General features: G+C 48.1%; 1 protein-coding gene across 1 annotated transcript in view; it reads right to left on the bottom strand.

Annotated features, from left to right (window-relative positions):
- Positions 1-26,305, bottom strand: part of RASSF1 (Ras association domain family member 1) — a 132,049-nt gene that overhangs the window by 53,437 nt on the left and 52,307 nt on the right. The window contains exon 2 of the mRNA XM_063941395.1: positions 26,177-26,301. Coding sequence (XP_063797465.1) covers positions 26,177-26,301 — 125 coding nt within the window. The remainder of the gene's footprint in view (positions 1-26,176; positions 26,302-26,305) is intronic.

The raw sequence follows: 26,305 nt of genomic DNA, 5'->3' as shown, positions 1-26,305 counted from the left end.
TATCTTTGTATGCTATGGGCCTGTGATCTAGTGTGCACATATGTCGCTCTAATGGTAGCTCAGAGGACACGTATCTTTGTATGCTGCAGGCCTGTGATCTAGTGCACATATGCTGCACTAGTGGTAGCTCCGAGGACACGTATCTTTGTATGTCACGGGCCTTTGATCTAGTGTGCACATATTCCACACTAATGGTAGCTCCGAGGACCCGTATCCTTGTATGCTACGGGCCTTTGATCTAGTGTGTACATATGCCGCACTAATGGTAGCTCTGACAACACGTATGTTTGCATGCTACAGGCCTGTGATCTAGTGTGCACATATGCCACACTAATGGTAGCTCCAAGGACACATATCTTTGTATGCTATGGGCCTGTGATCTAGTGTGCACATATGCCGCACTAATGGTAGCTCAGAGGACACGTATCTTTGTATGCTGTGGGCCTGTGATGTAGTGTGCACATATGTTGCACTAATGGTAGCTCCAAGGACACATATCTTTGTATGCTACGAGCCTGTGATATAGTGTGCACATAAGCCAAACTAATGGTAGCTCCGAGGACATGTATCTTTGTATGCTATGGGCCTGTGATCTAGTGTGCACATATGCCGCACTAATGGTAGCTCTGAGGACACGTATCTTTGTATGCTATGGGCCTGTGATCTAGTGTGCACATGTGCCGCACTAATGGTAGCTCAGAGGAAACGTATCTTTGTATGCTATGGGCCTGTGATCTTTTGTGCACATATGCCGCACTAATGGTAGCTCTGAGGACACGTAACTTTGTATGCTATGGACCTGTGATCTAATGTGCACATATGCCGCACTAATGGTAGCTCCGAGGACACATATCTTTGTATGCTAAGGGCCTGTGATCTAGTGCACATATGCTGCACCAATGGTAGGTCAGAGGACACGTATCTTTGTATGCTATGGGCCTGTGATCTAATGTGCACATATGCTGCACTAATGGTAGCTCCGAGGACATGTAACTTTGTATGCTACGGGCCTGTGATCTAGTGTGCACATATGCCTCACTAATGGTAGCTCCGAGGACATGTAACTTTGTATGCTACGGGCCTGCAATCTAGGGGCCGATTCAGACCTGATTGCTAGGCTGCGTTTTCTCACAGCCTGCAATCAGATCTGAACTGTGCATGCGTATGCACCGCAATGCGCAGGCGCGACTGACTGCAGCAACAGGGATCACCAGTCAGCGATGGGATGGTGCGAAATTTCCGAGCAAACGGGCGATCGCAAGGAGATTGACAGGAAGATTGTGTTTGTGGGTGGCAAATGACCATTTTCTGGGAGTGTTTGCAAAAACGCAGGGGTGTCCAAGCATTTGCAGGGAGGGTTCCTGACGTCAATTTCCGGTCCCGGACAGGATGATGTGATTGCAGCAGGTGAGTAAGTCCTGCGTTGCGCAGAGACTGCACAAAATCAGTTTGTGCGGCTCTGCTACACATGCGTTCGCACACTTGCACATCTAAAATACACTCCCCCTGTAGGCGGCGACTATCTGATCGCAGCAGTGCAAAAATCGCTTGCTAGCGATCAGATCTGAATGACCCCCCTAATGTGCACATATACTGCAGTAATTGTAGCTCAGGGGACATGTAGCTTTGTATGCTACGGGCCTGTGATCTAGTGCGCGCATATGCTGCAGTAATGGTTGCTCCAAGGACATGTATCTTTTATGCTGCGGCCGCAGAAATGGTAGCTCCGCAAATATGCCGCAGAAATGGTAGCTCCGAGGAACGTATCTTTGTACATTGCTCTATGGAGCTGCATATAAAATGTGCGCTTTCCCCTTGTAATCGGGATGATTTGGTGCCAATGCAGGCGTTTGTACTCAGTAAGTACTCTGGCAGGTTATCGAAGGGTTACTCATATCTATACATTCTCAGTAAGACGGGGCATTATGTATTGGGCACACATGGCATTATATCTCTGTAATTGCATTTGCTAATGAGACCTGACAGCGGCCATATAATTGCAGTAATGGTAAAGCTTGTGTTTCCCGGCTATGAAGCACCTGGGAGCTGCAGAATATATACAGTATACATTGCATTTCTCAGTATCATTAGCTACTGCCACATAAATCTTTTTATTTTAACCCCACAGAGTATTTGTTTCCGGCGTGTGAGAGACATAAGTTATATCCGTGCTCCCGGTATACAGCATTTTACCACCCCCTCCCTATATACATACTGTACGTTACATGTTACATGTAACCCCTCCCCAGCCCTGCCCCCCCCCCCCCCCCCCCTATTCCATGTCATTGCATTATGGAGACTAACGCTAATTGTATCACTGTATGCTGCACTTATTGAGTTATACAGTGACTCAGGGTCACATGTCCATATGTCCTGGGGAATGGGGGGTGGGGGTCTCTACCAGATGTGGGAACATCCTGCTTTTAATAGTTCCTCTTGGAGGGTTGTGTCTCCCGGAGGCTATGACCCTGCTGTGCTGTGAAATGATAGATGTAACCCAATCCGTGTCTCCCCATTGTACAGCAGTATACTGGGCACTGTGTACACAGGACGGCTGCATTGTATGGACATATGGTCCAGCAGCTCACCGCATATGGCGCAGAGGGACATGTAATGTATGTTATACAGAGACCATTCCCTGCATTCAGGCAAGTATCACGCACCTCCGCAGACTCAGGATCGCACAATAATCACTGTGACTGTGAGAGAGCAATTCAATTGTTTTACCGGGCGCTCAAAGTAATGGTCTCCCGTCGGAGCAATTCAGTTGTTGCTCTGATCGAGCGCTCCTCACTTTTCATGTGCCCAAAAAGACGGGCTGGTCTTTCGAAGGTCGATCAAATGTTTTCCCCCATGGCTACGGTTACACTAGTGAGTGCAAAATGGAGCAATTGAATTGCTGGTCCGTTCGAGCACCATTCTTCTGGCAGCCAGATAATCCGTGATGTAACTAATATGTATGAACGACAGGTTGTCCATTTTCCAGTGCTCTTAGCCATTATCAGATTTTCATTCCCACCAATCAGATCTGCCAGATAATCTTCCAGATAATTGTATAGTGCATGCTCATATTAAGTTACAAAATATACATCTTTCTCTGCACAACTGCAATATTTCATCGCCATGCGCTTTTCACAGCGCGCCCTGTTCTGTGGCCTCAGAACTTCTACTATTGCTGTAAACCCCTCTGATTACTTTTACCATTTACATGTTTCTTCCAAATTATGTCCTCAGAGCAAGGGGACATCCGGACTGTTTCATACCCTCACTCCGCACCGTGTCACCTCCCTACTGTCACCTCCTCCGCACCGTGCCACCTCCTCTATGTAACTTATGCCTCCATACCATGTCACCTCCAGTGCAGCATGTCGCCTCCTCCATGTAACCTCCTCTGCACCATGTCACCTCCTCTGCACCATGTCACCCCATCCATGTAACCTCCTCTGCACCATGTCGCCTCCTCTGCACCATGTCGCCTCCTCTGCACCATGTCGCCTCCTCTGCACCATGTCGTCTCCTCCATGTAACCTCTGCCTCTGTACCATGTCAATTCCTCCTCACCATGTCACCTCATCCATGTAACCTCCTCAGCACCATGTCGCCTCCTCAGCACCATGTCGCCTCCTCAGCACCATGTCGCCTCCTCTGCACCATGTCGTCTCCTCCAGGTAACCTCCTCCACATCATGTCACCTCATCCATGTAACCTCCTCTGCACCATGTCGCCTCCTCAGCACCATGTCGTCTCCTCCATGTAACCTCTGCCTCCGTACCATGTCAACTCCTCCTCACCATGTCACCTCATCCATGTAACCTCCTCTGCACCATGTCGCCTCCTCTGCACCATGTCGCCTCCTCTGCACCATGTCGCCTCCTCTGCACCATGTCGCCTCCTCAGCACCATGTCGCCTCCTCAGCACCATGTCGCCTCCTCAGCACCATGTCGCCTCCTCTGCACCATGTCGCCTCCTCAGCACCATGTCGTCTCCTCCAGGTAACCTCCTCCGCACCATGTCACCTCATCCATGTAACCTCCTCTGCACCATGTCGTCTCCTCCATGTAACCTTTGCCTCCGTACCATGTCAACTCCTCCTCACTATGTCACCTCATACATGTCACCTCCTCTGCACCATGTCACCTCCTCCATGTAACCTCCTCCGCACCATGTCACCTCCTCTGCACCATGTCGTCTCCTCCATGTAACCTCTGCCTCCCGTACCATGTCAACTCCTCCTCATTATGTCACCTCATCCATGTAACCTCCTCTGCACCATGTCACCTCCTCAGCACCATGTCGCCTCCTCCATGTAACCTCCTCCGCACCATGTCACCTCATCTATGTAACCTCCTCTGCACCATGGGGGTAATTCCAAGTTGATCGCAGCAGGAATTTTTTTAGCAGTTGGGCAAAACCATGTGCACTGCAGGGGAGGCAGATGTAACATGTGCAGAGAGAGTTAGATTTGGGTGGAGTGTGTTCAAACTGAAATCTAAATTGCAGTGCAAAAATAAAGCAGCCAGTATTTACCCTGCACAGAAACAAAATAACCCACCCAAATCTAACTCTCTCTGCACATGTTATATCTGTCCCACCTGCAGTGTACATGGTTTTGCCCAATTGCTAACAAACTTGCTGCTGCGATCAACTCAGAATTACCCCCCATGTCGCCTCCTCTGCACCATGTCGCCTCCTCTGCACCATGTCGCCTCCTCTGCACCATGTCGCCTCCTCCATGTAACCTCTGCCTCCGTACCATGTCAACTCCTCCTCACCATATCACCTCATCCATGTCGCCTCCTTTGCACCATGTCGCCTCCGCCTCCTTTGCACCATGTCGCCTCCTTTGCACCATGTCGCCTCCTTTGCACCATGTCGTCTCCTTTGCACCATGTCGTCTCCTCCATGTAACCTCCTCCGCATCATGTCGTCTCCTCCATGTAACCTCATCCATGTAACCTCCTCTGCATCATGTCGCCTCCTCTGCATCATGTCGCCTCCTCTGCATCATGTCGCCTCCTCTGCACCATGTCGTCTCCTCCATGTAACCTCCTCCGCACCATGTCACCTCATCCATGTAACCTCCTCAGCACCATGTTGCCTCCTCAGCACCATGTCGCCTCCTCAGCACCATGTCGCCTCCTCTGCACCATGTCGTCTCCTCCATGTAACCTCCTCCGCACCATGTCACCTCATCCATGTAACCTCCTCTGCACCATGTTGCCTCCTCAGTACCATGTCGCCTCCTCTGCACCATGTCGTCTCCTCCATGTAACCTCCTCCGCACCATGTCACCTCATCCATGTAACCTCCTCTGCACCATGTTGCCTCCTCAGTACCATGTTGTCTCCTCCATGTAACCGCTGCCTCCGTACCATGTCAACTCCTCACCATGTCACCTCATCCATGTAACCTCCTCTGCACCATATCGCCTCCTCAGCACCATATCGCCTCCTTTGCACCATGTCGTCTCCTCCATGTAACCTCCTCCGCACTGTCAAAGTCAGAAAAATGTCTTAGTGCACACTGCCATATTTGCACCGCACACTGGTCCGTGCTGCGCATGCGTACGCTCTCCCGTGGAAGCGCATACCCGCAATAGCGTGCACTCGCACGCGCAGTATGCGCATTTACGGTAGAGTTTATGTGATCGTAGCGTGCGACTCATTCGTTACAAAAGTTCACAATTAATGTAGTTTATAGATCATGTTCCCCTCAATAGTTTCTGTAAGTTTGGTTTAGATAGAATGTCCCTGAGCGGAGGAATCCCTCTTTGTATTGCACGAGGGGTCTAACAGGAGTCATACAGCAGTGTTTGATACCCATCGGAAGAGTATTTAATTAGCAATATTCCGGTGTTGGTTTGGAGCGTATTAATCGCTCGTGCGAATAGTTATGGACATAAGAAGTTTATGTCCATTTCTATGATTTGCACATACTCAGGTATGCGGCGGGAAACCCAGTTCCCCGCCCACCTGAGCTGTTGGAAATCAGCACAGCCCACCTGTATGAATCAACCTATGACCTTTGGTTACAGTACAGGGCCGAATTCCTGTGTCCAATAAACTGTAGGATTGTAGGGACTAGGAGATTGCATTGTGTGTGGGGCATAAATAGGCAGACCGACCACATCCAGCTCTCACTCTCTCATCAACGGTTATCTGCTGATAATCGGGAGCTGGATATCGAGGCGCAGGCGATCATACCCTTTGTGCGTAAGTTCTCTCCATAATCATTGTCTTTCTGCGAGCCAATCTCTCTCTCTCTCTCTCTATCTCTCTCTCTCCTCTTTTTCTCTTAAATACCTTATAGTATTATAGTATTGTATCGTATTGCATTTAGGTCAGTGTAGTATTGTCTTTTTGTATTTATTGTTTAGTTCTGTGGTTAGGAAGTCTCTGTTATATTGTAGTGTATCATATGTACTGTTATCCCCTTTTACAAGTATACTAGATATAATACAGATTATAGGCTTTGGAACCCTAAACCAGTATCAGTGTATTTACTATAGTGTTAAGTGTTCACTTGAGCGTCGGTGACGCTCAAACAGCTTTGTAGATAGTCAGGTTACACAAGGTTGCATTTACACCCTGTACTCACATTAAGGTATTCTGTGTGTTTCATCGGTATAAGGTTTAATATCAAGGTATAGTGTTGTGAGCGTCTGCACCGCTAGTGACCTCCTCGTGGTCTCTAGCGTATGCTACGTTACAGCGAATCTTTCCCCTAGACATAACCAATAACGTGTCCTGTGATCACTGGGCCGTGAGCGAACGTGACGCTTGAGCGTCTCGCCTACGGCTGAGCGATCGTTACGCAAATAGCGTATCATTACGGTATTTCTTAAGTAAACAGCGTACAGTGTTCTTAGCTTCATAAAGGGTTGATTATACGACAAAGGAATTTAGCATTGTCAATTGCGGGCTCGTCCGGTCCTTTTCACATCTGCACTAGGTAGACCAGCAGACATTATCCCCCAGCAAAAGGGTGGGAGGTTGTCTCGCAGTTGCTGACGGGATAAGCGTCTGCTTCGCTTAGACAAAGAGTGCTGAAGGAACCCGGTAACCGGAAGTAAGAACAAAACGCTTGTGTCTTTTAAAACTGTTTATTTTTCTTTTGTCTTGCGTACGCATACATTTATCTGCATTTCTTTTTCAAATTTCGTATATCACTATTCCTGTTTGCCAATTTTTTTTATAGTTGATAGAAAGTGCTAAAAAGAGATTTGCTGTTATTTAAAAGTAGAGGTAATAGTTAAAGTATAGAACAAACACACGGTTTGTCTGAGATACAAGGCAGTCAGTGTGGATTGCGGTAGATGATCAGGGATCATCTACATTGATAAATAAATATATTGTGTTACGGTGGATCCTTTGCATTGCGTACACGTGTCGCTAACAAAGACTAGCGTACGCAATCCAAAAGGCAGACGCACGCAGCGTACACTACGCAACGTAGCGTCTGGTTACGCCCACGTAGCTCAAGTTGTGATAAAGTTGAAGTAGCGCAAAAGCGATAAGTAGCGCAAAAGCGATAAGTAACGCAAAGGCGATAAGTAACGCACAGCGGTAGATAACGCGACGCGGTAAATAACGCAAATCTGTTTTTAGAAAATCTGAAATTTAGTTTAACAGATCCTGCTCCTAATTGGTAACACTTTTGGCCTGAAGACAATTTCTGCGCAGAAATAGATATAGAAACAAAGTGTACATGTGTTGAGTGAGTGTGTTTTGTATACAAAAGTTTATATAACTTTAAGGTGGAACCAAAAGGAAAGTCGGGTACTCGTTAAGGAACATACGTGTAAGTGACATATACGGTGGCCAGGGAGGCATCTCTGGTTAAATAATATTTGAGCATTAGAGTATAGCGGACCATAAGGTAACAAGACCAGGAGGTCATAAGGAACAAGACCAGGAGGTCGTAAGGTAAAAGGTCCGCTATAAAAGTCCAGTGGCACAACGCCTGGGGTGTTGGTGCAGAACCCATATAGGCCATACAAGCTCTGGTTGAAGGAATCGCAGCCGGAAACATCGATTCCATTGATCTTTCAGTACATGACAAGTAGTGCTCGTATACTGAACGATTGGACCACACGTAATTGTGTGCAGTAGTTAGTAATCTGACCTAAATACCATTAGAGTAAAGTGGTCACAAACGCTATTTGTACACTCTGACGTGATTTGTGTAATTTTTTATTTTTGGAAGGGAAGTTCGCTGGTCACTCAGGAACTATCTAACAACCCCAACTTTACTGGAAAGAGTAAGTGTCCTGCGGGTAACCCTCATATGTTCCAGTAAACTAAAGGTTCACAGGGGCCCTGGGTTGGGTACCACAGCTCTGGTTTACAGTGATTGCGGCACAGGCCAACGTGGGCGAGAAGTAAGTGGGGTACTTGATAAACCACCACCGCCGGCCTGCCCAAGGACATCTTGGTTTGTTTGTAAGGGTTCGCTGAAAACCTTGAGATAAAAGATCCAAGGAGGAATAAGCAACGCCTACAGATTATGGGGGCCATTTGTTCCGGTAGGGGGCGATCAACCCAGGTTCAGGTTGATTCGGAGGACCGACCAATTGGGTCGGCAAGATACATTATGTGTGAAAAATACGGTAGTCACACAGAGGTTTTATGTGATGAATGGGAGAGAATGACTGTACAAGACAGGGACAAGTTCCCAAGAATAGGTAGCTTCAGTCCAGAGGTGTTACAAAATTTAAGGAGGAGGATATGTCTCGTAAAATCAGCAAAGAGACGAATTCAGCATCATGATTATTTACAGTTATGGCACCAGGAAGGTGAGATACAGAGAGGTTTGGCTCTGGCGGCGGGATCTGGGGCAGTCAGGAAGTTGATTGCCACAGCTCCTCCTCCACCATACATTGCAGGAGAGAAGTTGATTGCGGAGAGAAACGCACAGGGTTGTAAAACACAAACTCTTAGTAACACTGTAAATGTTAATGATGTTAACCAAATAACTCATGCAAGTATTAACCCGTGCAAGATGTACCCTGTTTTGAACCTTCCTCAGGAGTGTGATCAAGAAGACGATTCAGCAACAATTTCAGCTCTCTCTCTTGCAGCCACCATAGCAGAGACCACAGTAGGCACAGCGACACCCACGAGATTAGTGAAAGCCCCTAGCGGAGGGATAGGTGAGGTCGTGTCAACGGGTAAGTACGGCACCATGCACTACACTGAAACAATTGTACCACAACAAGCTGTAGAATCTACACAGGAAGAGGCTGTTAGAATTGCTCCTGTAAGGGTAATAGCAGTTCCCAATGGAAAAACAGATGTGTCTGGAGCCACTCCCATAAGGAACATTGCCATGTATACTCCATTTTCCAGAATGGAATTAAGAACAATAGTGTCCGAATTTCCTGACCCCAGGAAGGACTTAGTTGCTAGCCAAAAATACATCAGGGATTTAGGAAACACTTTAGAGCCCAACAACAAGGATTGGCAGATACTGCTAAGAGCTTGTTTACCTTCAAATGTTGATGCAACTCAGTTTTTAGCCGATTGTGCATTGGATAAAGATGTACCGCTTACAGACGTGTACAATAAGGATAATGTAAAAAGGATAAATTTGCAGCTAAAGGAGTATTTCCCTGCCGTTGTTAAATGGAATAAAATATTTTCCATTAAGCAAAAGGAGTCCGAAACGGCAACAGAATATTTTCACCGGGCACTATTAGAAATGGCAAAGTACACTGGTATAGAAGACATAAAGACCAACCCAAACCATCGAGAAGTAGCAGTATCTGTACTGATGGATGGTTTGAAAGAAACACTAAAAGCTAGGGTACAGACCACGCAGCCATGTTGGCGAGGTCTGTCAGTGTCCACCTTGAGAGAGGCTGCTATTGATCACGACAGAAATATCACTAGGCACAGGGAGTCGCAAAGTGATAAGTTGATGTCCGTAAGTATACAGGCGCTGACCACAAGGCAGCCTGCGTATGTACCACCGAATCCTGTGGGTAAGGCAAGTGTAATAACATGTTTTTCTTGTAACAAACCAGGACATTTTGCACGAGACTGTAGAGTAAGAAATGTACAAAGATCTTTTCAACCCCCTAGACAACAACACCACACACGACATTGGGAGCAGGGTCCACAGAGGCGGAGTTTTGAGCCACATACAGGGGAAACAAAAAGATATCCCCCAAACAGAGATTGGCATGCCTCTGGTAGTTCCCAGCTAACTCCCTCACAAGTAGTTGCTGCCAGCGGGATTCAGGGAGGTCAGCATACCCAATAGGGGTGTGGCCATACCTGTAATCTGCAACCAGTTAAATTGATTGCCAGTCTTGGAAGCGAACCAGAGATTGCAATCAATGTAGCCGGTAAAACTTTAAACTTTCTTGTAGACACAGGGGCGGCCAAGTCAGTGATCAATTCGACAGTGGGCATGAGAACCACTGGTAGGACAGTTCCAGCCATAGGAGTAACAGGAGTAGTCCAGCACTACCCTGTTAGCAAACCAGCCGAGATTACAATAGGGCCTTTGCATACCAAGCATTCCTTTTTGCTGGCTGCATCGGCACCGACCAATCTCCTGGGAAGAGACTTACTATGTAAAATGGGTTGCGTCATTTATTGTACTCCTGAAGGTGTATTCTTGGACACCCCTGAGAATCACGCTCAGGAAGTACGAGACATGTTAGACTCCCCATCAAAATTAATGTCACATTCCATTATGACAAATAGGAATCCATCCCAAATAGAAGAGATGACATCTCAGATACCAGAGTCGCTTTGGACAAAAGATGGACAGGACACTGGATTAATGGCAAATGTAGCTCCAGTAGTAGTACAAGTAAAAGATGGTAGGATAGCTCCAAAAATCCCACAGTATCCTCTGAAGCCAGAGGTGGAGTTAGGAGTTTTCCCGGTAATAGAGCGCTTGCTACAACAGGGCATTCTAGTAAGAACGTCCAGCACAGCAAATAGTCCCATCTTCCCTGTTAAAAAGAGTGGGGGGAGGGGTTACAGGCTAGTGCAGGATCTAAGGGGGATTAACAAAATAGTCGAGAGTCAGTTCCCCGTAGTGCCTAATCCAGCTGTCATCCTAATGCAAATTCCTCCCACTGCCAAATTTTTCACTGTTATTGACCTCTGCTCCGCTTTCTTTTCGGTACCTCTGCACCCTGACAGCCAATATTTGTTTGCATTCACATACAGAGGAGTCCAATACACGTGGACTCGGTTACCCCAAGGTTTCATAGATAGTCCAAGTATATTTTCTCAGGCTTTGCATGATTGTTTACAGTCTTTCCAACCGGAAAGTGGATCAGTGTTGATACAGTACGTGGATGATCTACTACTGTGTTCTGATTCATTGGAGGCGTCCCTGAAGGATACGAAACAGCTCCTGTTTCATCTTTCAGACACAGGTCACAAGGTCTCCAAAGACAAGTTGCAATTATGCCAGACTAAGGTAAAATATTTGGGACACTGTCTAACACAAGGACTGAGACACCTGACCGCTGATAGAATCCAAGCCATTAGAGACATGACACTGCCACAAACCCAGCAACAGATCAGGACGTTTTTAGGAATGTGTGGGTATTGCCGTAATTGGATCCCAGGGTTTTCCATATTGGCGCTACCTTTGCAGGAAATGGTCTCTTCAAACAAACCTGATCGGATTTCGCATACAGACGAATCTGAAACAGCATTTGAGAGACTCAAACAGTGCCTAACGCAGGCACCAGCACTAGGTATGCCAGACTATGGGAAACCCTTTGAACTATACGGAACAGAAAGTGCTGGGTGCGCAGCAGGTGTACTAACACAAAAACACGGTGATGCCAGCAGGCCAATTGCATACTACAGCGCTCAGCTAGACACGGTAGCGCGGTCCCTCCCCACATGCTTGCGTAGCGTTGCGGCGATAGCATTGCTAGTGACGAAAAGCGAAGATGTCGTGCTAGGCCACAACCTCACAATCCATACACCGCATGCGGTATCTGCCTTATTGAATTCTGCCCAAACCAGACACGTCTCATCAGCCAGGTTTACGAGATGGGAATTAGCACTAATGGCCCCCGTAAACATCACCATAAGGAGATGCAGTGCATTAAACCCTGCAACATTTCTCCCAGGTGTGCCTGGACAGGCACAAAGGGTGGGAGGTGAGAGTGATGGGGAAGGAGGATTTAATGCAAAGGAAGATACACATGATTGTATGGAATATTTGACCCAAAATTTTACCGCAAGGCCTGACATCAGTGACAATCCACTAGAAGATGCAGAACTCACGTTCTACACGGACGGTAGTTGTCACAGACAGTCAGACTCGGGAGACTTGTGTACTGGATACGCAGTCGTAGATGACCAAGACACCATAGAAGCGGAACCGCTAGGCCCACCTCACTCAGCCCAGGTTGCTGAACTGGTCGCCCTAACCAGAGCATGTGAATTGGCTAAGGGTAAGTCTGCCAATATCTACACCGATTCTAGATACGCGTTCGGGGTAGTCCATGATTTCGGAGCCCTATGGCGGCTCAGAAATTTCATGACGGCAGCTGGCACACCGATAGCGCATGCAGCGTATATAAAAAGGCTTCTAACAGCGATACAGGAACCCGACAGAGTGGCTGTTATCAAATGTAAAGCACATACATATAGTCAAGACCCAGTATCCCTTGGTAACAGCCGAGCAGACGAAGCTGCAAAGCTTGCAGCTGCTACCCCCATACGGACAGACACCACACAACTGATGGTATTTAATACCATCAACACACAAAAGTTGTGTGAAATGCAGAATTTGTGTTCCACTCAGGAGAAGGCAGTCTGGAAGGCAAAGGGATATGGCCAGGAGTCCTCAGGGCTCTGGACGGATGGACATGGTAAACCAGTGGCCCCCAGGGCATACCTTCCGTGTCTGGCTGAAGCAGCTCACGGGCTGACTCATCTAGGCAAGGAGGGGATGTGCAAATTGGTAAGAGCATACTGGTGCGCCCCAGGATTCTCCTCTCATGCTAGTAAAAGAGCAATGTCATGCCTTACCTGTCTGAGAAAGAATATTGGAAAAGCAATACCAACAGAACCATCCCATATCCCACCTGCCGGCGGCCCTTTCCAAGTAATACAAATTGACTTCATTCAATTACCCCCATGTAGAAATTTGAAATATGTACTTGTTTGTATAGATGTTTTCTCGAATTGGGTCGAAGCTTTTCCAACAGCTACAAATACCGCTATGTTTACAGCTAAGAAAATTGTGCAGGAATTTGTATGTAGATATGGTATCCCTAGAATCATTGAAAGTGATAGGGGTACCCATTTTACAGGTGATGTCTTTCAAGGAATGTGTAAGTTGATGGGAATTGATAGTAAGCTGCACACTCCGTACCGTCCACAGGCGAGCGCGAAGGTCGAAAGAGTGAACAGCACTATTAAAAATAAATTGAGTAAAGTAATGGCAGAGACAGGATTGACGTGGCCAGAAGCTTTACCCATTGTTTTGTATAGCATCAGAACCACTCCCAGGTCCCCTCTTAATCTGTCCCCTTTTGAAATCTTGTTTGGTCGACAACCGCATGTCATGATTAACCCTCAGGATGATTTGAAATGTAACAATGAAGTAACTGTAAAGTACTTAATTAATATGAGTAAGCAGTTGAGGAATCAAAATGATAATCTGAAGTTGGTGATTCCTGATTTACCAGATAGTAATTGTCATGACATTGAACCTGGGGATTATGTAATGATACGAAATTTTCTACGCTCAGGTTGTCTTATTGATAGATGGGAAGGACCATACCAGGTCTTATTGACTAGCACCACAGCATTGAAGGTTGCTGAGAGAGAGACTTGGGTCCATTCATCCCACTGCAAGAAGGTTGCTGATCCAGAGAAGTCCCGTGATAAGGAACAGACGGTAGAGGTTGTATCACTAGAGTGTCTGTTCCAGGAGGACTGAGGCGGCACCTGAGCCTTGAAGACCGAAAGCAGCTGTCGACTCCCCTCTCCCTTTTATTGTTTTCTCCACTTCCCATCCCCTCTCCTTTAAAATTTCTTTCTCCCCCTTCTCATTCTTCTCTATTTCCTCCTCAAAGATGGACTTGCCCCAAGAGACTGTGATCCGGATTTTGATGTTAACCATGATGTTGACCAGAGCAGTCTGTTCCGGCGAGAGTACCATAGAGGTCGAAAGAGGTTCTGGAATGGGTTCCGATTATGATGATGGAGGCGTAGTTTTCCAAGATCAACCAAGCCAACAAGCAAAGGCGAGTATCAGAAAACGATCCGATAGAAGAAATTGTGATGGATTGTTAGCTGAGGAAAATTGTATCTGTAGGCTCTGTGATAATCTGGTTGAAGATGGATGCATAAAGAAATGTCAATCTAGTTTTAATATCCATATAGACCGGCATCCATTGAGTGACTATCACTCCTTAGTGGGTAACGTGTTAAACCAAACAGATTGTTGGGTATGCTCTCAAGTACCTCAGGGTCACAGTAAATCAGGGCTAGTACCATTTCCTTTAACGTTAGGGGAGGTACTTGAGCTAAGTGGTGGGAGACCGGTGGACCGGAGGTTTAACATCTCCAGCCCTCCTAGTTTGAAGCTCCACCAATACCATGTGGATAGGTCCCTCATATGTTTTAACATCTCCAATCCCAGAAAACCGGGAAATTGGGAAGTGTCATGGAGCAACCTTACCATGACCTTTTCACACAGAGCAGATAGAATGCCTACAGATACAGAGCTCGTACGCCACATAGCCAGTAGAGGAAAATCATTCCGGTATCGATATACCTTAGGAAATAGGATTACTAAAGTTGGAGAAGTATCACCAGGATACTGTGCACATATCGTACAAACTGATACGTGCATTAGACAGATGGAAGAATTAGGGTCAGGAGATTTCACCTGGAAGGTTTGTAACATGGTCATGTCCTTCTCCGTCCCTTATGTTCTCCCCGATGATGCATATTTCATATGCGGGAGAAAGGCGTACAAGTGGCTTGCCCCAAACTCTGAAGGATTGTGTTATATTGGAAAAGTATTGCCTGAAGTAATGACTGTTACACATGACAAAATGAAGGACATACACCGTGGTGCCCAAACTCCTTATACTCACACTCACTACGAGCACCTTGTTAAAAGACAACTGTCAGAAAGGTTAGAGCATCCGGCCTCTGATCTTATCCATGAATCCACCGGGATTCAGGTTCTGGTAGCGTTAGATTTCACTCGCACCGCTCGAGGTGTGATGAATTATAGATACATTTCCGCACTCGCCAATTTGTTAGATAATATCACTGAAATGTATGATGACACGTTTAGATACACTGGAAGAGAACTCCAAGCTTACAAAACAGAACTAGTTCAGCATAGGATGGTTCTTAATTATCTTACAGCAGTAACAGGCGGATATTGTGTTACATTGGCAACACAGTACGGCATAAAGTGTTGCACGTATATCACAAATAGCACCGAGGATCCGGTAGAGGTCATAGACCAAAAGATGGATGATATTCTCCAATTGAAGTGGGAATTTCGTCGAAAACACAATCTCACCCTTGCTGCTGTAGGTAATGAGCTGACTGGTTGGGTGTCATGGTTGAACCCGCGAAATTGGTTCTCCGGTTTGGGAGAGTGGGCTCAAGGAGTCATAATGGATGTTGGAAAGTTTCTCCTGTGTATCTTAGGTGTTGTTATATCTATTGGATTGATATTTAGATGCGGGCAGGCTTTGATGAGGTGCAAGCAAAGTACGAAAGTGATGAGCTTAAGGAGTGAGGAAACTGTAATTAACCTGGATTTGATTTATGACCCAATGCTAGAAACCATGACGTAATGATGTAATGAGTATACGGTCCGTCTTTCACCCATTTCTATGTTTTCCTCCGAGGTACAAAGACCCACGTAGACGAAGGATTTGATGAGCCAAGGGGCCGACAACGGAAAGATGGAAAGAAGAAGAGCAGACGACCTGATAAACAAGATTTTGATGGACAATGCCATGGGTACCCCAGTTTCCCTAGGAACTTTAAAATCACGCTAGCCCAACATTTTTTGTAAATCCATGGACGTTGTATGCTTTACTCACGATTTATGAGCAAAAGCACAAAGAAGAAGACTCCAATCAACCGACACCAATCAAGACCTCAATCGACGAACGTACATTACCCTGACATAGAATATCATTGCATTTTTCGTAAGTGTTCTTTATCTTCATCTCTGCAACCCTCAGGCAATAACACACATAGTCGATAGGGAATACAGGCACAGATAGCAGCAACCACATACCCCCCCCCAATTCATGTATCATCAACTAAAATGTGCATCCCCATTGTGTTACAACCACAGCCGAAATGAGCTCGGTAGAGTTTGACAGCCCATCCACAGACCTGTACCACAGGATAAGAAGGAATTCAAATGTATACTTCGCAATACCTCGAAGCTTGATTTACCACACGTACGGCACGATGATACATGACCCTCCAAACATGGACTCATACACACATGCTTCTGCTTTCTCACTAGGTCATACCCTCTTCACACCTTCTCCTCTCTCCTCCCCTACCCAACCATGGAAATCAATTAACCCCTGACTTACATTTTTCTCCTTAAATATTTTGTGGCAGTTATTATTGACTGCCAAAGGGTGGACTGTCAAAGTCAGAAAATGTCTTAGTGCACACTGCCATATTTGCACCGCACACTGGTCCGTGCTGCGCATGCGTACGCTCTCCCGTGGAAGCGCATACCCGCAATAGCGTGCACTCGCACGCGCAGTATGCGCATTTACGGTAGAGTTTATGTGATCGTAGCGTGCGACTCATTCGTTACAAAAGTTCACAATTAATGTAGTTTATAGATCATGTTCCCCTCAATAGTTTCTGTAAGTTTGGTTTAGATAGAATGTCCCTGAGCGGAGGAATCCCTCTTTGTATTGCACGAGGGGTCTAACAGGAGTCATACAGCAGTGTTTGATACCCATCGGAAGAGTATTTAATTAGCAATATTCCGGTGTTGGTTTGGAGCGTATTAATCGCTCGTGCGAATAGTTATGGACATAAGAAGTTTATGTCCATTTCTATGATTTGCACATACTCAGGTATGCGGCGGGAAACCCAGTTCCCCGCCCACCTGAGCTGTTGGAAATCAGCACAGCCCACCTGTATGAATCAACCTATGACCTTTGGTTACAGTACAGGGCCGAATTCCTGTGTCCAATAAACTGTAGGATTGTAGGGACTAGGAGATTGCATTGTGTGTGGGGCATAAATAGGCAGACCGACCACATCCAGCTCTCACTCTCTCATCAACGGTTATCTGCTGATAATCGGGAGCTGGATATCGAGGCGCAGGCGATCATACCCTTTGTGCGTAAGTTCTCTCCATAATCATTGTCTTTCTGCGAGCCAATCTCTCTCTCTCTCTCTCTATCTCTCTCTCTCCTCTTTTTCTCTTAAATACCTTATAGTATTATAGTATTGTATCGTATTGCATTTAGGTCAGTGTAGTATTGTCTTTTTGTATTTATTGTTTAGTTCTGTGGTTAGGAAGTCTCTGTTATATTGTAGTGTATCATATGTACTGTTATCCCCTTTTACAAGTATACTAGATATAATACAGATTATAGGCTTTGGAACCCTAAACCAGTATCAGTGTATTTACTATAGTGTTAAGTGTTCACTTGAGCGTCGGTGACGCTCAAACAGCTTTGTAGATAGTCAGGTTACACAAGGTTGCATTTACACCCTGTACTCACATTAAGGTATTCTGTGTGTTTCATCGGTATAAGGTTTAATATCAAGGTATAGTGTTGTGAGCGTCTGCACCGCTAGTGACCTCCTCGTGGTCTCTAGCGTATGCTACGTTACAGCGAATCTTTCCCCTAGACATAACCAATAACGTGTCCTGTGATCACTGGGCCGTGAGCGAACGTGACGCTTGAGCGTCTCGCCTACGGCTGAGCGATCGTTACGCAAATAGCGTATCATTACGGTATTTCTTAAGTAAACAGCGTACAGTGTTCTTAGCTTCATAAAGGGTTGATTATACGACAAAGGAATTTAGCATTGTCAGCACCATGTCACCTCATCCATGTAACCTCCTCAGCACCATGTCGCCTCCTCAGCACCATGTCGCCTTCTCTGCACCATGTCGTCTCCTCCATGTAACCTCCTCCGCACCATGTCACCTCATCCATGTAACCTCCTCTGCACCATGTTGCCTCCTCAGTACCATGTTGTCTCCTCCATGTAACCGCTGCCTCCGTACCATGTCAACTCCTCACCGTGTCACCTCATCCATGTAACCTCCTCGGCACCATGTCGCCTCCTCTGCACCATGTCGTCTCCTCCACGTAACCTCCTCTGCACCATGTCACCTCATCCATGTAACCTCCTCCGCACCATGTCACCTCATCCATGTCGCCTCCTCTGCACCATGTCGCCTCCTCTGCACCATGTCGTCTCCTCCATGTAACCTCTGCCTCCGTACCATGTCACCTCATCCATGTAACCTCCTCTGCACCATGTCACCTCCTCAGCACCATGTCGCCTCCTCCATGTAACCTCCTCCGCACCATGTCACCTCATCCATGTAACCTCCTCAGCACCATGTCGCCTCCTCAGCACCATGTCGCCTTCTCTGCACCATGTCGTCTCCTCCATGTAACCTCCTCCGCACCATGTCACCTCATCCATGTAACCTCCTCTGCACCATGTTGCCTCCTCAGTACCATGTTGTCTCCTCCATGTAACCGCTGCCTCCGTACCATGTCAACTCCTCACCGTGTCACCTCATCCATGTAACCTCCTCGGCACCATGTCGCCTCCTCTGCACCATGTCGTCTCCTCCACGTAACCTCCTCTGCACCATGTCACCTCATCCATGTAACCTCCTCCGCACCATGTCACCTCATCCATGTCGCCTCCTCTGCACCATGTCGCCTCCTCTGCACCATGTCGTCTCCTCCATGTAACCTCTGCCTCCGTACCATGTCACCTCATCCATGTAACCTCCTCTGCACCATGTCACCTCCTCAGCACCATGTCGCCTCCTCCATGTAACCTCCTCCGCACCATGTCACCTCATCTATGTAACCTCTGCCTCCGTACCATGTCACCTCCTCTGCACCATGGGGGTAATTCTGAGTTGATCGCAGCAGGAACTTTGTTAGCAGTTGGGCAAAACCATGTGCACTGCAGGGGGGCAGATGTAACATGTGCAGAGAGAGTTAGATTTGGGTGTGGTGTGTTCAATATGCAATCTAAATTGCAGTGTAAAAATAAAGTAGCCAGTATTTACCCTGCACAGAAATAAAATAACCCACCCAAATCTAACTCTCTCTGCAAATGTTATATCTGCCCCCCCCCCCTGCAGTGCACATGGTTTTGCCCAATTGCTAACAAACTTGCTGCTGCGATCAACTCAGAATTACCCCCTATGTCACCTCATCCATGTAACCTCCTCAGCACCATGTCGCCTCCTCCATGTAACCTCTGCCTCCATACCAGGTCACCTCATCTATGTAACCTCCTCAGCACCATGTCACCTCCTCCATGTAACCTCTGCCTCCATACCAGGTCACCTCATCTATGTAACCTCCTCAGCACCATGTCACCTCCTCCATGTAACCTCTGCCTCCATACCATGTCACCTCATCCATGTAACCTCCTCAGCACCATGTCACCTCCTCCATGTAACCTCTGCCTCCGTTCCATGTCACCTCCTCTGCACCATGTCACCTCATCCATGCAACCTCCTCGGCATCATGTTGCCTCCTCAGCACCATGTCGCCTCCTCCATGTAATCTCTGCCTCCATATTGTCAGGCTCCGGAGCCTTACCTCCGGCGGGTGCTCCCGCGGGTTTACCGTCCCGCTGGTTGGCGCGGCTGCGGCGGCAGGGAGCTGCTGGCGGCGGGTCCTCCTGGACGGATGTGCAGCTGCCAAGGGCCGAGGGTCTGGAGAGCCGGGCGCTGCGGCGGGGATCGCTGCGGTAAGGTCCTCTAGTGGTGACACAGTATAGTGTGTCAGAGACAGAAGCTGGCTAAAGCTGTGTGCTAACAGCTAAGTATGTCTCCTGTGCTGGGGGCAGCTATGTTGGAGACCAGAGTATTACCAATGAAGTTCCCAATCTGTATCCACCCAATCCTGCGTGTTCTCCCCTTACAAAAGGGGGCTGGCTCAGAGGGAGAGTGCCAGAGCTTCATGTTACCTCCTTGTGAAAGGTTCTCCAGCTCTGTGCTCCCGGGTTACTTCTGGTTCCCTGGTCCTGGTTGCTCTCATCCATCGGTTACCTAAACACTGCTGCAGTCCTGCTGTCTAAGTCCGTTGCCACTCGTGGAAGCGCTCATGGGGTCCCAGGTTGTAGAGGAGCTCCAGGTGCTAATGGCGGTTCCCGCAGACGTCTTAATTTCTTCAAAGTCCAAGTTCTTCAGTCTCGTCTTTCAATCACAAACCACAGTCTTCATTTCTTCAAAGTCCAAGTTCTTCAGCCTCATCTTTCAATCATAAAACACAGTCTTCAGTTCTTCTTTACCGGAGTTCTTCAGCTTCACTCTTTAAGTCATTTAACCATAGACTCTAATTCTTCCAGTTTCTTCTATTTCTCCATTATTCGTGTACAGCCTGATTATTCATTAAAATTACAGTTATCTTCCTACAAAGTCCTCCTTTTCTTTACGGACTCAGGCCAACGTTAACACTTAGTTTGGCTTCCACCCCATGAGGAGGAATTACATTCAGCCACCTCGTTTACTGTCCTCACAGGTAGCTGTCCCTTCAGCCAAAACTCGGTTGTCGGAACTCCAACATATCATGTCACCTCCTCTGCACCATGTCACCTCATCCATGTAACCTCCTCTGCACCATATCACCCCCTCTGCACCATGTCGCCTCATCCATGTAACCTCAGCACCATGTCACCTCAGCACCATGTCACCTCCTCTGCACCATATCGCCTCCTCAGCACCATGTCACCTCCTCCATGTAACCTCGTCTGCACCATATCGCCTCCTCAGCACCATGTCGCCTCCTCCATGTAACCTCCTCAGCACCATGTCGCCTCCTCCATGTAACCTCCTCAGCACCATGTCGTCTCCTTCATGTAACCTCTGCCTCCGTACCATGTGAACTCCTCCTCACTATGTCACCTCATCCATGTAACCTCCTCAGCACCATGTCGTTGCCTCCTCAGCACTATGTTGCCTCCTCTGCACCATGTCGCCTCCTTTGCACCATGTCGCCTCCTCAGCATCATGTCGTCTCCTCCATGTAACTTCTGCCTCCCTACCATGTCAACTCCTCCTCACCATGTCACCTTATCCATGTAACCTCCTCTGCACCATGTCGCCTCCTCAGCACCATGTCGTTTCCTCCATGTAACCTCTGCCTCCATACCATGTCACCCCCTCCTGACCATGTAACCTCCTCTGCACCATGTTGCCTCTAAAGCACCATGTCGTCTCCTCCATTTAACCTCTGCCTCCGTACCATGTCACCTACTTCTCACCATGTCACCTCATCCATGTCACCTCCTCCACCACGTCACCTCCTCCATGTAACCTCTGCCTCTGTACCATGTCACCTCATTCATGTAACCTCCTCTGCACCATGTCGCCTCCTCTGCACCATGCCGTCTCCTCCATGTAACCTCTGCCTCCGTACCATGTCACCTACTTCTCACCATGTCACCTCATCCATGTCACCTCCTCCATGTAACCTCTGCCTCTGTATCATGTCACCTCATTCATGTAACCTCCTCTGCATCATGTCGCCTCCTCAGCACCATGTCGCCTCCTCTGCACCATGCCGTCTCCTCCATGTAACCTCTGCCTCCGTACCATGTCAACTCCTCCTCAACATGTGTCAGTCGAAAAATATTGCAGAACACACAGCACGTACAAACTGCACACACATGCCCACTGCGCGTGCACTTGTTCTGCCGTGCGTGCACATGTCCGCAATTTGCGTATGGTCGCTCCCGCGATCCTGCGCATCGGCGCGTGGTATGGGTATTTACGGCAGGGTTTGTGTACGCATGGAGGGCCATCAAAACACATTACATATTTAATCCAAATAATGCACAATGTACACATAGTCTCCTTGAACCACATAAGAAAGTTATAGCTGTTTAAATGGTTGCAGAACAAAGGGATTCACCTTTACAGGATAAGAGGGGACAGACTAAGGTTATAAGGTGGTATTTGGTATCCAGCTGTAGGGTATTTTAAGGGTAACATTCTGGTATTGATCTGCGGAAGATCGCATGTTCCTGCAGATAGTTATGTGCAGAAGCAGAATATAGATATAAACTGTATTTACTGTATATTATGTATGCGGCGGGAATCCAGAGGAGACCACCCACAAGAGCAGTTGAGAAAGACATCGCCCACCTATTCAAATCGACCTATGATCTCTCCTGTACTGTAAAAGTGCATCCCTGTGTCCAATGGACAAAGGGATTACAGTATCCATTGTATTGCTTTTGGAAGAATTGTATAAATAAAGCCTGCTGCAGCCCGGCCCGGTACAAGACTCACAACGTTATCTATTTGATGATGGAGGACCGGACCGGGAAGCGCACGCGAATATACTCACGTATGTACATTGACCTGTAGCCATTATTCTGTTATATATTGTCTTGTATTGTAGTGTATAGTTTGTATTGTAAACCCCCTTTCAGAAATAATCCACTGTGGTGTCGGAACCCAGCGGTAAAATCACAATTGGTGTCGTGTCCTCATTGCCCTGCTAAGGTTTAAAGTGTATTATTATTATTGCATTGCATTGCTGTAGAAGGTTTAAAGTGTATCTCTGGGGGTGTACGCGCTGTGTGTACTTTGTACCCCCAGCGCGGTGTTTGTATGCAAAGTCCGTTCAGTGATACGGGACTCTGTACGCTAATAGCGTAAAAGGTGCGTAGAGTGTGAATTAAGTATAGCGGCCGCAACGGCTAAAGGTTTAAAGTATATTTACGGTGTGTTTAAGGTATAGCTTTATTCCTGTAAAGATGATCAGCATTATCACATGTCACCTCATCCATGTCGCCTCCTCTGCACCATGTCGCCTGCTCCATGTCGCCTCATGCCTTCATCTCATTTAAATAATCCTGTTCCACAATACACAACCTGGCGTGTGCAGATACTCTATACACCTATGAAACACCCTCAATCCACCCATCAGACAGATCTCTGGGATGCCACAGATGTCTCCATTGCAGCCCACAAATACATGTGTTATCATACCTCCCAACCATCTCATTGTTGGCTGAACAGTCCTCTTTTTCGGGCACTGTCCTGCAGTGTCCTGCGAGCGGGAGAGATTGGCAGAGCAGTGGTGAAAGGACGCAGTCAGCAGCTTGGGAAATGCTGTATCGTGATCTGTGATGTGCGACCATGACCCCAACATTATGGCGCCAAAGGCACGCACACTCCAAAGGCGTATTGGTTTCTAGACCTATGTGTGTGTGTGGTAGAGAATACAGGGGGTGGTGGTGGTGGTGGTGGTGGTGCACACAGCGGTGGAAGTCTCTTTGCACCAGAAGTTGTTGGAGAATGCCTAACCTTGTCTCGCTACGTGGTAGCTGCACCCTCCATACATTACATTCCGCTGCATGGCGGCACCCCCCCATACATTACATTCCGCTGCATGGCGGCACCCCCTCCATACATTACATTCCGCTGCATGGCGGCACCCTCCATACATTACATTCCGCTGCATGGCGGCACCCCCTCCATACATTACATTCCGCTGCATGGCGGCACCCTCCATACATTACATTCCGCTGCATGGCGGCACCCCCTCCATACATTACATTCCGCTGCATGGCAGCACCCTCCATACATTACATTCCGCTGCATGGCGGCACTCCCTCCATACATTACATTCCGCTGCATGGCGGCACTCCCTCCATACATTACATTCCGCTGCATGGCGGCACCCTCCATACATTACATTCCGCTGCATGACGGCACCCTCCAGACATTACATTCTGCTGCATGGCGGCACCCTCCATACATTACATTCCGCTGCTCTCCCTCCATACATTACATTCCGCTGCATGGCGGCACCCTCCATACATTACATTCCGCTGCATGGCGGTACTCCCTCCATACATTACATTCCGCTGCATGGCGGTACTCCCTCCATACATTACATTCTGCTGCATGGCGGCACCCTCCAGACATTACATTCTGCTGCATGGCGGCACCCTCCATACATTACATTCCGCTACATGGCGGCACCCTCCATACATTACATTCCGCTACATGGCACCCCCTCCATACATTACATTCTGCTGCATGGCGGCACTCCCTCCATACATTACATTCTGCTGCATGGCGGCACTCCCTCCAGACATTACATTCCGCTGCATGGCGGCCCCCTCCATACATTACATTCCGCTGCATGGCAGCACCCTCCATACATTACATTCCGCTGCATGGCGTCACCCTCCATACATTATATTCCGCTGCATGGCGGCACTCCCTCCATACATTACATTCTGCTGCATGGCGGCCCCCTCCATACATTACATTCCGCTGCATGGCGGCACCCTCCATACATTACATTCCGCTGCACTCCCTCCATACATTACATTCCGCTGCATGGCGGCACCCTCCATACATTACATTCCGCTGCATGGCGGCACCCTCCATACATTACATTCCGCTGCATGGCGGCACTCTCCAGACATTACATTCCGCTGCATGGCGGCACCCCCTCCATACATTACATTCTGCTGCATGGCGGCACTCCCTCCATACATTACATTCTGCTGCATGGCGGCACCCTCCATACATTACATTCCGCTGCACTCCCTCCATACATTACATTCCGCTGCATGGCGGCACCCTCCATACATTACATTCCGCTGCATGGCGGCACCCTCCATACATTACATTCCGCTGCATGGCGGCACTCTCCAGACATTACATTCCGCTGCATGGCGGCACCCCCTCCATACATTACATTCCGCTGCATGGCGGCACCCTCCATACATTACATTCCGCTGCATGGCGGCACTCTCCAGACATTACATTCCGCTGCATGGCGGCACCCCCTCCATACATTACATTCTGCTGCATGGCGGCACCCTCCATACATTACATTCCGCTGCAATGCGGCACTCCCTCCATACATTACATTCCGCTGCAATGCGGCACCCTCCATACATTACATTCCGCTGCAATGCGGCACCCTCCATACATTACATTCCGCTGCATGGCGGCACCCCCTCCATACATTACATTCTGCTGCATGGCGGCACCCTCCATACATTACATTCCGCTGCACTCCCTCCATACATTACATTCCGCTGCATGGCGGCACCCTCCATACATTACATTCCGCTGCATGGCGGCACCCTCCATACATTACATTCCGCTGCACTCCCTCCATACATTACATTCCGCTGCATGGCGGCACCCCCTCCATACATTACATTCCGCTGCATGGCGGCACCCTCCATACATTACATTCCGCTGCATGGCGGCACTCCCTCCATACATTACATTCTGCTGCATGGCGGCACCCTCCATACATTACATTCCGCTGCATGGCGGCACCCTCCATACATTACATTCCGCTGCACTCCCTCCATACATTACATTCCGCTGCATGGCGGCACCCTCCATACATTACATTCCGCTGCATGGCGGCACCCTCCATACATTACATTCCGCTGCATGGCGGCACCCCCTCCATACATTACATTCCGCTGCATGGCGGCACCCTCCATACATTACATTCCGCTGCATGGCGGCACTCTCCAGACATTACATTCCGCTGCATGGCGGCACCCCCTCCATACATTACATTCTGCTGCATGGCGGCACCCTCCATACATTACATTCCGCTGCATGGCGGCACCCTCCATACATTACATTCTGCTGCATGGCGGCACCCTCCATACATTACATTCCGCTGCAATGCGGCACTCCCTCCATACATTACATTCCGCTGCAATGCGGCACCCTCCATACATTACATTCCGCTGCAATGCGGCACTCTCCTCTTGTGGATATGGCACAGAATAATGTACAGCTGTCCAGGCCTACCACATGGGGCCACTTCCAGAATGTCTTCCAGGGCCACTATAAAAGCCCAGTTTGCCCCTCTGCCTGGTAATGGCAGGACCCCAGCCCTCTCTGCCCCACATATAGTAGGATCACGTCCATCCCCAGGATGTCTCTTACCACATTAGTGTCTTTTTCCAATGCCGTCTCCTGTGTCACATCGCTGTCACTCTCGGAATCTTCTCCCCTGCTGCAGTGTAATCTGATTAAGGCTCTGCAGCGATAGTGACAGGTGAAACTGCAGTCTAC

This window comes from Pseudophryne corroboree, chromosome 9, assembly GCF_028390025.1.
Source record: "Pseudophryne corroboree isolate aPseCor3 chromosome 9, aPseCor3.hap2, whole genome shotgun sequence".
In the NCBI taxonomy this organism is placed as follows: Eukaryota; Metazoa; Chordata; class Amphibia; order Anura; family Myobatrachidae; genus Pseudophryne; species Pseudophryne corroboree.
This window is presented reverse-complemented; position numbering and strand designations above follow the sequence as displayed.